Source organism: Mesoplodon mirus (assembly GCF_964341445.2).
Source record: "Mesoplodon mirus genome assembly, chromosome: 16".
NCBI lineage: Eukaryota > Metazoa > Chordata > Mammalia > Artiodactyla > Ziphiidae > Mesoplodon > Mesoplodon mirus.
In genome coordinates, this window is record NC_138992.1 from 18090172 (window position 1) to 18104862 (window position 14691).

A 14691-nucleotide genomic window follows, 5' to 3' on the forward strand; every position below is an offset into this window, starting at 1 on the left:
TTCTCTCTCTCTGTTTTTCTCAACAGGCTGGTCCATTCAGGTCCAGGGAAAGGATCACCCCAGGCTGGTGTAGATCTGTCCTTTGCAACACGAACTGGTACCAGGCAGGGTATTGAAACGCATCTCTTCAGGGCTGAGATCAGCAGGGACCTCTCACATTGGACAAGGAGCATAGTACAGGGGTGCCATAACTCAGCTGAACTCACTATTGAAGTCACCACAGGTGAGCATTGTTGGCTTTGGTTTTGTGATGTCACATCCTTATGGAAAGAATGCACCCTCTACTCCACCACAGCCTCAAAATTGTTTCCATTACTGGCCATTTGGGGTACTTAAAATTCCAGAGATAAATTCCAGAGGTAAATTTAAAATTCTTCTAAATTAAGCACTGAATGCCCTACTAACATGGAACCTAGGGGTTTGATTGTGAAAAGCTTTATCTCATCTTCATTCAGGAAAAGTGGGTAACTTGGATAGTCAGATGTCATTTCTACCATGATAGACAGTGCAAATCTAGAACATTTCCATCATGTAGAAAGCCCTGATGGTATCTGCTCTGGATGAACAGGATTTTCCCACAAGACCTCTAAGGTTGTGAAATAAATGAAATAGAAACCAAGAAAACAATACCAAAGATCACTGAAATTACAAGCTGGTTCTTTGAAAACATAAACAAAATTGATCAACCTTTAGCCAGACTCATCAAGAAAAAAAGGGAGAGGACTCAAATCGATAAAATTAGAAATGAAAAAGGAGAAATTACAACTGACACCACAGAAATACAAAGGATCATACTACAAACAACTATATGCTAATAAAATGGAGAACCTGGAGGAAATGGACAAATTCTTAGAAAGGTACAACCTTCCAGGACTGAACCAAGAAGAAATAGAAAATATGAACAGACCAATCACAAGCACTGAAATTGAAACTGTGATTAAAAATCTTCCAACAAACAAAAGTCCAGGACCAGATGACTTCACGGGCAAATTCTATCAAACATTTAGAGAAAAGCTAACACCTAGCCTTCTCAAATTGAACACTCCCAAGCTCATTCTACAAGGCCACCATCACCCTGATACCAAAACCAGACAAAGATACTACAATAAAAGAAAATTACAGACCAATATCACTGTTGAACATAGACACAAATATCCTCAACAAAATACTAGCAAACAGAATCCAGCAACACATTAAAAGGATCATACACCATGATCAAATGGGATTTATCCCAGGGATGCAAGGATTCTTCAGTATACGCAAATCAATCAATGCAATACACCATATTAACAAAATGAAGAATAAAAACCATATGATCATCTCAATAGATGGAGAAAAACTTCTGACAAAATTCAACACCCATTGATGATAAAAACTCTCCAGAAAGTGGGCACATAGGGAGAACCTACCTCAACATATGGCCTCAAAGGCCACATACGACAAACCCATAGCAAACAGAGGAATGGATAAAGAAGATGTGACACATATATACAATGGACTATTACTCAGCCATAAAAGGGAACGAAATTGTGCCATTTACAGAGACATGGATGGACCTAGAAACTGTCATACAGAGTGAAGTAAGTCAGAAAGAGAAAAACAAATATCGTATATTAATGCATGTATGTGGAATTTAGAAAAGTGGTTCAGATGAACCTATTTTCAAAGGAGAAATAGAGACACAGACATAGAGAACAAACGTATGGACACCAAGTTCAGGGGTGGGATAGATTGGGAGATTGCGATTGACGTATATACACTAGTGTGTATGAAATAGATGGCTGGGGAGGGCCTACTGTATAGCATGGGGTGGGGGGAAAGACGGTAAAATCTGTTTGAAGGACATATAGTAAGTTAACCTTAAAAATGCACTCCAATATACATTAGATGCAGACAAATACTGTTTGACTCCACTTACACGAGGTATGTAGAATAGCCAAATTCATAGAGTCAGAAAGTACATTGGTAGATGCCAGGGGCTGGGAGGTGGGCAGGGGAGGGGGAATGGGGAGTTAGTGTTTAGTGGGGACAGAGTTTCCATTTAGGAAGGTGAAAAATTTGGGAGATGGATGATGGTGAGAGTTGCACAACGATGTGAATGTACTTAGTGCCACTGAACTGGTTAAATAGTTAAATATGGTTAAAACAGTATATGGTTAAATATGGTTAAAATAGTATGATTTATATTATGTAACTTTTACCACATTAAAAAAATTCTTTTAAAAAGAATTAATTAAGTGGAATATAAATCCTTTCTCCATCTCTGCTCTGAAGCAGAACTATTCCTCTATTCTAAACGAATATCTGTCTCTTGTGGTGCCTGAATTAGGTGTTTCACCCAGGGAGGGATGCCATATAAAAACAAGATATTTTGTGTTTACTTTAGGTTAAAATAAATTAAGTTGGCCTTAAAAAAGACCTCTTAGGTACAGTGTTTCCAAACTGTAGTCACACTGAAAACAACAAAAACAAAGCTTTTTAGTTGTACCCTCAGAAGCCTCCGATTGCTGATGCCCATCCCTAGAGACTGTGACACAGCAGTTCTGGGGCGGGGCCTGAGAATCTGCATCTAGTACGATACCAGGCAGTGCTGATGCTGCTGGTCTGTGGACCACTCTGTGTGCAGTACTGCACTAGGGTGCAACTTCCTCCAGCACCCAGGAGGATTCTACAAGACGGGACCCACGTCAACATGTAGTAGGGTTTCTCCACATTTCCTTTACTGGTGCAAACATGAAAAACCAGATGTTTTGTAGAATTTCTGCTGCAGCATCTCTGAGATAATCACTGTCTTTTAAAAATTATCCTGAAACTAGTTAGTACCCCCCCAATATTTTCCAACATTGTTGAAAATGTCTCTCAGAGTGTCACTGAAGTTTTTATTTTTGATGCCTACTCTGTATGGCACGAAAAAGTAGAGTTTCAAACCTGAGTTGGAAAAGGCTCAAGTCACCTGAAAACTAAATTTAATGAAGTTATATGTGTAATTGCAGAGAAGTCCAGACTCCTTGCAACAACTTCTGGGGTGTTCTAGAAGAGAATGAAGATGGCCAAAGGGGTTTGGTTTAGTTTACATTCCACAAATTTCATAAAATCCTTCTCTCAGTAAGCTAAACTCTACTTTGACAGGAAAACAATGAGGCTGTTAATAGACCAGCCAAAGGAGAATAACAAAGAATTGTGTGGACTGAGCTAGCTGGGTGGTGGGAAAGAAGAAATTATGGAAATGGCCAAAGGTGCAGCCCAGTTTCAAATGGAAAGATGCCTGCAGAGAGTTGGGGGGAGGGGCTTATGTTTTAATCAGAGCTTCAATTAACTTGATAATGGGTTCAATTTATCCTGTGTAGATTAAGAACGTCTTCAGATAACTGATTACATTATATAAAGGCCACGAATACCACTTTAGGTCAATTAAAATGAAAAGTAACCACAGTCAATTAATTCAAACCATCCAGTGGCACAGCTTTCTAATTCAAACATAGAGGAAGGGGGAAAAAACATGTTTAGAGCTCAGGTGCCCACATATTCTGCAGATGTTAGAAGTGAAAACTTTCAAAAACGAGGATTCGAGATGGGAAGTCATAACTACATGTATGCCGTGTCTATGTTATGTTTTGGTCATCCTTGAACTGGACGGGTGGCAGGGGTCTAGGGCCCTTCTGAGAGGATAACTTAAGACTTGCCAAGGGGCTCCTTCCAGGACTCATTAGAGAATGCACCTTTGGAAAATATCAACCCTTTGTTACAAGCTGAAAGATGGCTGCGGTCAGTCGGAGGAAGGGGTATATGTTTTAACCAATTAAAAGCCACCTCATTCTGTGGGCAGATAGACACTCTGTTTCTTCCCCCAAACTCTGAGGGGCTCCCCCCACCCCAGTTATTAGTCTGAGAGCCTCTTCGCCAAGATCCCTCCCCACATGCCTCTGTATCCTGAGCACCAGAGCGTGAGAAGGCTGTACGAGACAGACTGGAAGGAAAGAACTTGAATTTTGAAATCTAAACCACTGGGTTGTGACACGTTCACCTCTCTGAGCTTTGCTTTTATCACCTATAATATTAATCTAAGGTCCTGCTTCTAAAGTGTGCTGAGGTGAAATTCAGTTTGGTTTATAAAGCTGAGCTGAGCTAAAGATGGTAGACAGTAATCAATACTGCCTATGTCCTCCTATCCCCAAAGAGCTTTCAGATGTATATGAAGACCAGAGCCAGTTGACTTGCCAGGGCCTGTTAAAAGTGGTGTTTTGTGAGGCAAAAAAATCCAGTCTGATACTTTTGCTTTTCTTTTTTTTTTTTTTTTGGCCAAGCGGCTTGCGAGATCTTACTTCCCCGACCAGGGATCGAACTGGGGGCCGGCAGTGAAAGTGCCAAGTCCTAACCACTGGACCGCCAGGGAATTCCCTCCAGAACTTTTTGATTAAGGGTTTAAACACTCACAAGTCTTCCTAATGGGAACTTGGAATCAGGTGGCAGTCCCCCTGTCCAGCTCATAATCTGAGAGTGCTGGTCTCTTTTCCTAAACGCAAGGTGGACCACAGATAAATGCTGGCACCTAACCTGATCAAAAGGTTTTACTTTTGTTCCGTTGGATCAGAGGGCACCTTGTGGACACCAGCTGAGGATCCTGAATACCACACTGGACAGAGGGAGGAAACAGCATCCTTCACCGAAGGTGCCACACCTGACATCGATCTACAACAGCAGCTTTTCCAGGACCCAAGACGATCAGATCATCAGGGAAACTCCAAAAGCACTTCTTTCTGTTTATAAAATGAGCTTTATTCAACTTTTTTAAAATTAAAAATCAGGTTTTTTTTTTCACTACTCACTCCTGACTTCTTACATGTGTTTTTGTTAACTTGGGTAATGTCACTGGGGGATTGCTTGCTTCTTTCACCAGGTGGTAGACATGGCGTTGATTGATCGATCAATCGATTGACTGATTGTGTGTGTGTTGACGATGATCAGAGGTAGCTTGCTCTAAATTAAATGTCAGTTTTTTCCAGCTTGATACAAGGCCATTGGAACACCCGTCTCCCTACATACATGTTGTCAGATGATCATATAAGGGCTAGAGCCCAGACAAAATTCAGTAAATCCCAGCAAAAGGAATTTCTTTCAGTTTATTTCCCTTAGTTTCAAAGGGCAAGTTAAATTACCATATGACAATCAATCTAAGGAGAATATTTTCATGCATGATTATTAATTTTTTTTTTTTTTTTTTTTTTTTTTGCTGTACGCGGGCCTCTCACTGTTGTGGCCTCTCCCGTTGCGGAGCACAGGCTCCGGACGCACAGGCTCAGCGGCCATGGCTCACGGGCCCAGCCGCTCCGCGGCATATGGGATCCTCCCAGACCGGGGCACGAACCCGTATCCCCTGCATCGGCAGGCGGACTCTCAACCACTGCGCCACCAGGGAGGCCCCTTAATTTTTAACTTTAGGAAGAAGTTGGTGGCTGGGCCCTGGGTTTGGGGAGACAAGAAGCTTAAGTGCCTGGAAAATGGATGGGCTTCCACTGTTCATACTCCTGTCTCCCTCTGTCTCTCTCAGCTTGCACCTATAAAAACCAGGAGTGCCGGTTGACCATACATTATGAGAATGGATTTTCTATTACCACTGAACCACAGGAGGGTGTCTTTCCCAAGACAATCATACAGGCTCCTTATGAAAAGCTGAAAATGTCTTCAGATGATGGAATCAGGATGCTGTATTTAGATTTTGGAGGCAAAGATGGAGAGCTTGTAAGTACACTTTTCTTTAGACAGTGTGGTTTCGTATATTTTGTCTTGCAATACACCGATTATGGCCTGCAAACATAACGCTGCCTGTATTTATTTAGCATTTGACTATTTACAAAGTACTTACAGGTTCATGTCTTAATTGAACCTTTAAAAACAGTGAGGGGATCCAATTTTTCACAGTTCTTTACTTTGGTCTCATTTTCCATGGGAATATTACAGAAATATTTGAATCAAAGGAAAGGATCCTTTACAAAGTCAGCATTAAATTCTTTTCAGAGAGGGTCCCACCAGCTTTAAGATATACCATTCATTGTTTAAAAGTATCAAGCATCTGATCTAACCTGGGCATTGTGCTAGGTGTCAGGGATGTAGGGATGTAAAACACCAGTCCTGGCAGCCTGGGGGGTCTCAAAGGAGCAGAGAGCATGAAGAGTACAGACGGGGAGGGGGTGGGAAGCAGCAGAGTGGAGGGGGCAGTGAGGAAACCCAGCAAAACTGGTCAACTCTACCCGAGTGGAGAGAGGGCCAGACAAGGACCCAGAAGTTTTGAGCTCATATCAAAAAGCGTCCAACAAGATCAGCAAGTTTGTCAGTTAACATAACATCTATACTTCTCATATCATTGCAAATTGCCCATGTATTTAAAATCATGATTTCCTGTGATCGTTACTGCCTACCATAGTGAAGAAATATGTTACTCTAGTTCCACTGAAGGGTGAAAGTGGCACATTCTTCTACTTTCTAGCAAGTATAGTTCTCAAGAAGACATAGCATCTCATTTAAGCTGTGGAATGTAAAACTTCAAACAGGACCTTGATTTGGAACAACTCGTCTCTGTCTAGGTCCTTCCTAGTCACAAATATCTGTTGACTCACACTTGATAACGGGGACAGGGAATATATAAAATGCAGAGATAACCCTCAATTTTAAAGATCTAGTCATTTTAACTCAGCTACTGGCCTTGAACAATTCTCCCTCTCCCTACTCCCGTCTCTCTGAAGGAAAGGGCCAGGGCCACACCTGAAAGAGCATAGGAGCCTGACATCTCAAAGTTTCAGCACCACTGTCCTAGATCATGCACTACTCCTAGCCCCAGTTCAGTACCACGTTTCTTCCTATGGGTGTCACAGGAGTCATGATGAAGTCAGTGCCCCGTGGCTGACAGGTGATCTGAACTCACTTTCTGAGAACAATTACCAGCCAGTCATTTTTCTAACCTTTAAAATGGATCCGCAGAAGTTTATAGAATTTTGTTGTTTATTTGTGTGTTCAATCAGTAAATTCAGCCTGAAGCACCAGTTTGGAAAGAAGAAAGTGGTTGCAAAGTCCATTTTGCTGAGAACGCTTCTGGTTCAGTTGCTGCTCTATCCATCACCCAGCTGTGCACTTTTTCCTAAGGGTGACTACTCCCTAGCAGCAGGGAAAAGAACAAGCAGCAGTCTCCTGTTTTATCCATGGCTTGAAAATTCAAGGCTATTTTTGCCCATGAGGGAAAAATCACTTATGTCTAAATTTCAGCCTTTCTGCCTGTAATTACGACCTGACTTGCAAGGCTTAGGAAGGACTGATTTTTTGCTGCCAATATTTTAGGCTGAGAAGCTCAAGTTCAGACACAGCTCCCCCAGGGTCTAGCTATGCAACCCCCAGAGGCAGGTGCCAGGGAGGAGGAAGGGAACAGAGGTGAGCTGTACAAAATGCAATAAATTGAGGGTCAGGAGACCCTCGCTCTCTTTCTGAGTGTGGAACTAACTCACCAGTTGTCTTGCGCACGTCCTTTTATTTCTCTGGATCCGAGTATCCATAACATACAGGGACTGAAGTAGATAATCTTTAAGGTTACTTCTAAAAGTTGCATTCTGTTAGTGAAATAGAATATGGTGATTAAGCCCAGACTCTGGCATCAGATAGACCTGCGTTTGAGTCCATGCTTTCTCTTTACTGCAAGATCTATGATCTCAGAAAATTGTATAACTTCTCCAAATCTTAGTTTCCCATATAAAACATAGAGATAGTAACAATAGCTACGTCATAGTGATTTTGTGAAAATTAATTAAGATAGTATATAGAAAATATTTAACACAGCACCTGGTTCATGCTAAATACAACTTAACTTCGCTGGATGCTAAATACAACTTAACTTTGCTGGATGCTAAATACAACTTAACTTTGCTGGATGTTATTTTATGATCAGGTTGTTATTCCCCAACTGTGTCATCATCAGAACAGAATTGGGGACAGTGGATGAGAATTGGGAGCGACACGCTCAGTGCTCCTGAATTAGGTCAGGTGATAAAAATTCAGCCTGTTAGGCTCTGACCACGTGCCAGCCCAGTAGGAACACACGGAGAAAGATAAAACTTTAGAGGGGGTCTTAACAGACAAGTGATGTACATGATTACAACAATCCATGAGTATAGGACAGTGAGGACACAGCTGCTTCAAAACCTGGGTTCTGCATTTTATGGTTTATAAGGAATTTTTACATACGGTATCTCATTTTAATACTCTCCCCGCTGTGAGTTAGACAGGCCTGGGAAAAATTTTCAGTGACTTGTCCAAGATTATGTACACATCTAAAATGTGTTAGAACCAGGACTCAAACCTATGATGTGAAATTTAGTACTGCTTCATACTGTACCTAATCCAACATAAATAATAGCACTATCGTGATACCAAAAACCAATGGTTTAGACAGTCAAGAAGGGCAGCACTGGGGCTTCCCTGGCAGCGCAGTGGTTGAGAATCTGCCCCTGCTAATGCAGGGGACACGGGTCCGAGCCCTGGTCCGGGAAGATCTCACATGCCACGGGGCAACTGGACCCGTGAGCCACAACTACTGAGCCTGCGCGTCTGGAGCCTGTGCTCCGCAACAAGAGAGGCCGCGACAGTGAGAGGCCCGCGCACCGCGATGAAGAGTGGCCCCCGCTCGCCGCAACTAGAGAAAGCCCTCGCACAGAAACGAAGACCCAACGCAGCCAAAAATAAATAAATACAAATAAATAAATAAACTTATAAAAAAAATTAAAAAAAGAAGGGCAACACTGATACTTATGCTCTGGGTATGTGTAAATTTCACAGAACTTATTTTGGAAAAAAAGATATAAAAGATGTAAGGAGTAAGTTCAAAGAGTTATTTTTTTTATCTCACTGGGGGGCAAGGATTTAAAAACACAATTGCTCCAGTTAACGCTTAAAAGCAGGAAGTGCACAGATCTGTTTGATGTGTAAATGACTATTTTGTATCAAGCATTAGTTGAAAATCTTTCATATTCTCTTCTTTTTGAATTTCAGCAACTGGACCTTCATTCCTGCCCCAAGCCGATTGTTTTCATCATTCATTCCTTCCTGTCAGCTAAGATTACAAGGCTGGGGTTGGTGGCCTGAACAGAGGAGCGAATTGCCTTTGAGAAAAGGAGGGCTGCGATGCCACCGAGAAGTGTCATATCAGACACCATTTGCAGTGACGCACCAGATGTAGCATACCACCGTCAGCTTGAGATCCCAAGAGTCCGTGTAACAGTCCCAGACTCCTCTGTCAATTTCAGCAACTATAAAGGGTACCTTCAGAAAAATTCCACAAGGACTATCAGAATAAAACTGTTTTTTTAGAACAGTAAAAGGGTAAAGAGGTGAGGCTGATTGGAAATACACAGCATAGCTTTTAAATAATGACAGTCAAGGACACGAACATTAGAACAGCATGTGCAGATTTTAATCATACCAGTTTCTAGGCAACTGGTTCACCCAGGTAAGCAAGGGCTGTATAGATGAGAAATTGACATTTTTCACCTCTCCCCTCTCCACCCCAGTAATAAGGACCCGTTGTTTTATTGTGCTTTATTTCCTATTTCTAATTGAGTTGACTTTCGCTGGTAAGGAAAGAAAAGTACTTCAAATGGAAACCCACCTTTTATTTAAGTGTGAAACAGCTCTTACTTTTTCTTAATGAATTATCTTTCAATGATGTAGAATGATTCTGAAGTGTTCTTATTAGCATATGATGAGTGGGAATTAAATAAAGCATCAGATACTGATCTGAGCTGTAAGCTGGTGGATTCTGAGCCAAAGTAGACTGCTTAAATTGCAAAGCTTTGCTGAGGAGTCGTGTGCATGAAAGATGATTAATTCTGGGACTACACTCATACTCAATGTCTGCTATCTGAGAGCCATGACTTATAGCTTTATTTATAAAAGCAAATTATGGATTTTTTAAAAAGATTGTCAATGGATATATATATATATATATATATATATATATGGATATATATATATATATATAAAAATAATTCATGTGGGGTTAACTAATTTTCCCCATTTTGTGGTTTTCAGTGGAAGTACTGAGCAATTTATTGGCCCTTGTTTCTGCCTGTGCTTGTATGCATGCATTTTCAAGCAAGTAATAGAGCAGCCTTATATGATTCGGGTTAATGCTGGGTTTTACATAGAGAGCCAATGTTATAATCAAACCCATCAAACCCACCAACAGCTCTTTTGGAATTCCAGGGAAATAATATAATGACCTGATATTTTTGTACAAGAATATTTTCAGACATCATACAGCATATTACTGATTTAACACTTTTGCTTTTTATCTTTCAAAACAAATTCACGGAAAACACACCTATTATTTGATTTTAAAGTCGCTTTTCTCAAATCTTGAAAATTAGCTTTAGAATTTCTGTATTTGTAACCGTTCTCTCCCCTATAGTTTTACATAGACAAATGTTCCAGGTTAGGTTTGTGTGTTATTTTTCAGAACCGTATTTTAGCAAATACCTATGCAAAGAGCTTTAAAAAGTATAACTTTTAAAAGAATGTGATTTTGTTCACTCAGATACATGTGTTTCTTGAGTTTTACTTTAGATCAGCATTTTATTTTAGATCAGTGTTTCCCCAAAGTAATATAAGTAACATGTAATACAAGTTCCAAGGGGCATTGATTGACTGGTGTTTTGTCGGGGGGCAATTAAAGGGATTGGTCATCAAAAATGTTTGTTCAGTACTGAGTTAAAAAATGTTAAACAGATTTCATGATTGCAGGCCTCCTCAAAGACTTTATTGCACATTGCGATTCTGCAAGGGGGGGCATCCTGTGTGCCGTTCCTAACGCTTACCTACAGAACTCCTCTCTAAAGGAGCATCTTGTGAAGCTAGTGTTAAAACACACACACACAAAACAAAACAAAACAAAAAAACATTTTGGAAAACACAGCTTTAGGACACTGATTTTGCTTTGTTTCCTATTTTAAAATGCTAAAGAGTAAAGTCCCAGCCTGAATACTGTAGGAAAGCTTTGATGAATTGTAAATTGTAACGTACTCTTTCATTATATTTTCAAAATTACTGGAATGTTGTTATACGAGAGAATTATACTTGTGTATTGTAAATAACATATTAAAATACATATATTAATGCCAATAGCTTAATTCAACAATGTGTAATCTAAGGTGCTTAGTACTACATGAAGTGTGAGTTAATTATTCACAATTTAGTTGCAGAGATCCTATTATATATTTATAGACAAAATGATCATAATTACAAATATTTCTTCATCACTTGAGTTTTGGACTGATTAATATCTGGATGCGGGTCAACAGAAACTACATTCTCTGTGTTTATAAAAGTTTAATTTAAATATTTATATTTTAGAAAAATATATTTGAATAAAGTTAATGCATTTTCTGAATTAAAATGTGTTATTAGCAAGAAATAGAAAATTTTACTAAGAGAATTGTGTATATAAATCATTTTTCTTCCTCAGAGTTAAACTGTATCATATCAGAGTGGCTATGATGAATCAATTTAAATACTCATTTTTTTCTCATTCTGAATTCAACAGGTTATAAGTTTACACTGTGGATTTAATCTTGTTGATGTGTGTTATGAATGTTGTGAATAACACAAACTCATACATCTGGATCATGCGTGAGTATGGTTAGCAAATCAACTGAGTGATTTTGGGGGGTTTGTTTTTGTCCAGTTCCCTCTGTGCTCTGTTTCTTATTTGAATTGATGAATTATTAAACTCACAATGTCTGTCCTTTTAGGGGCAAACCAACACCAATGAATGATGTCTTAATCTATATTTTGTGGGAAGCTGCCCATTTGTTAGATGTGATTAGGTGAGCCCTTTGGTCTGGTGACGTATCTTTAAACCATCCCATTGGAATTTAAAGAAAGCCAACAGGAAGATTGCTATCAATTTTTTTTTCTGACTTGAATTAAGTAGGAGGAACAAAACTATAAACCTATTCAAAAAAAATACTCCGTCAGAGACATTTCATTAATTCTATCAATTGATGCATCAAAATGCTGAAAAATGCATGTTTCTTTATCCAGATGCTTGTTGACCCTGATTGGTTGAAGTCAGAAGGAGGTCTTAATGGGCAGAAGGATTCTTCTGAAATTAATGAGCAGGGCCTTTCTGGCCCCTGTTACAAATACTCTATCTTGAGGGGATTGGAGTAGACTGGGGTAAGGGAGTAATTTTTGAATGTACCATGGGTTTAAAAAAAAAATGTGCCTATGTTTATAGCACTATGGATATCATGTAAAATTGATATATGAATTAAATAAATATTCATCTCTGAATATGGTGGGCCGGCTGGTGGTTTCCTAATAGCCACAGAGGGATATGGGAGTGTAAAGACACATCCTGTTAGTCTGTGCCTCCAAGACTGGCCTTGAAAGGTGCTAGTGGGTGGAGGTGGGGGGATGATGCCACTAGCAATTTTTTTGTGTGTTTTTGTGTATAGAGTTCCAGGATGGGTCTTCACCTGGGGCTTAGGGCTTTCAACTCTTATTTTAACTAAATTTTCATGGGATTTTACCTGTACACCAAGCTCCAAATACTCAAATTCTCTGTAGAACTTGGTTCGTGTCTAAGTTACTTTTAATAAATGTAACAGGCTGGGGTTGAGAAGTCTTTTACTATTTGAAAATTTAGTAGTATTGAGATTTAGAACTGTAGAATCTGTTTTGAAGAGACTTCAGAGGTCATCAAGCACATTATTGCTCAAAGTTTACCTATAATTTTAGCAATACTACCTTAGTATTGATATTTTAGGATATGGAATATGCTAGTAATATAGCAACATGGTGTATACATATAAAAATGAATGTACACCAATTATAACTTTTGGAAAAATCTGTACCACCACCACATACACTATAATCCAAGTACTACGTTTTGAGAAACACTGACCTTGTAGCGTATGCCACTAAATTCAGGAATCTCTTCAATCCATCGTACTCGTTCATTCCACGTGAAATTGAAAATTTTCAGCTATGGGGAGGAGGCTCCTTATCTCCTGAGGCCGGCCACCCCATTGCCGGATGGCTAGAGTTGTTAGAAGGTTCTTACACTCGTAGAGCCAAAACTTAACGTCTGTGTCAATTTCGTCATCACCCTGTTCTACTCTAGAAAACACTGAAAGTCCAATCTTTATACAGGACACGTGAGTGTCCTGTATAAAAGACAAATCAAGGCTGGGGGCTCCTAGGTAATATAAATGATCTGAAAATGGCTTTAAATAGGATATTTAAACTTCCTCATTTTTATCTTTAAAGAACCAATTGGCCAAGATTAAAGCTTCCACAGTACTTAGTGGTGGGAAATGATGGGAAAACAGGCATTTATACACCCATTAGTAGGTATATATTTGGCAATAATTTGGAGGGCAATTTTGCAATATCTATAAAAATTTACAAATACATGTACCTTTTGACTTATGGGAATTTGTCCTACAGATATATTATTACAGAAGTGCACAAAGACTAATGTATAAAGATCATCTTTGCAGCAACATTCGTAACAAGAAGCTGAAAAGGTCAACGTGACCGTCGCTAGAGCTAAATAAATCATGGCTCACCGATGCATCAGAATAGTCTGCAGCTGTTACAAAGAATGGTCCATCTAATATGGACAAAATCTCTAAATGCAAGTTCTGCAAAATGCAGATAGAGATATAGATATGTAGCTATATAGTCCATTTGTTCTTTAAAAAGAAGTGGTTTTCAAGAAAAACGGCACTGCGGGGCATTTGGGAGTCTGTGCTAGTGCTGTTGTCACGATGATGGGGCTGGGGTGGGGAAAGGGGTGCAGGAGTATGACGCTATCAGGGTCTACAGGAGCAAGCCGGAAGCTGCAAGATGCTCAAAGCCTAGGTCCTAGCTCACACCATGTCATTTATACCATATGCTACCAGTCAAAGCAAGTCACACTGCCAGCCCAGATGCAAGGACGAGGGAGACAGACTCCCAAAGCCTAGGTTCTAGCTCACACCATGTCATTTATACCATATGCTACCAGTCAAAGCAAGTCACACTGCCAGCCCAGATGCAAGGACGAGGGAGACAGACTCCCAAAGCCTAGGTTCTAGCTCACACCATGTCATTTATACCATATGCTACCAGTCAAAGCAAGTCACACTGCCAGCCCAGATGCAAGGACGAGGGAGACAGACTCCAAAAGCCTAGGTTCTAGCTCACACCATGTCATTTATACCATATGCTACCAGTCAAAGCAAGTCACACTGCCAGCCCAGATGCAAGGAAGAGGGAGATAGACTCCAAAAGCCTAGGTTCTAGCTCACACCATGTCATTTATACCATATTCTACCAGTCAAAGCAAGTCACACTGCCAGCCCAGATGCAAGGAAGAGGGAGATAGACTCCAAAAGCCTAGGTTCTAGCTCACACCATGTCATTTATACCATATGCTACCAGTCAAAGCAAGTCACACTGCCAGCCCAGATGCAAGGACGAGGGAGATATCATTAAGTTATATCACACTGTTAAGTGAAAAGCAGGCTATAAGTTAATATACATATACACACACATCACACATATAAACACACGTACACAAACAAACACACACATGTATGACACCAATTTTGAAAATATTTTAAGCATAATGTTTAAAAATATTAACAGTGGTTACCTATAGACAAA

At 39.9% G+C, this 14691-nt stretch overlaps 1 protein-coding gene across 1 annotated transcript in view; it reads left to right on the forward strand.

Moving 5' to 3' along the window:
• SNTB1 (syntrophin beta 1) overlaps window positions 1–9974 on the forward strand; it is a 221247-nt gene extending 211273 nt beyond the window's left edge. The window contains exons 5-7 of the mRNA XM_082601674.1: window positions 27–223; window positions 5549–5739; window positions 9031–9974. Of these exons, the coding sequence (XP_082457800.1) occupies window positions 27–223; window positions 5549–5739; window positions 9031–9123 (481 nt within the window). The 3' untranslated portion in view covers window positions 9124–9974. The remainder of the gene's footprint in view (window positions 1–26; window positions 224–5548; window positions 5740–9030) is intronic.
• The last annotated feature ends 4717 nt before the right edge of the window (window positions 9975–14691 follow it).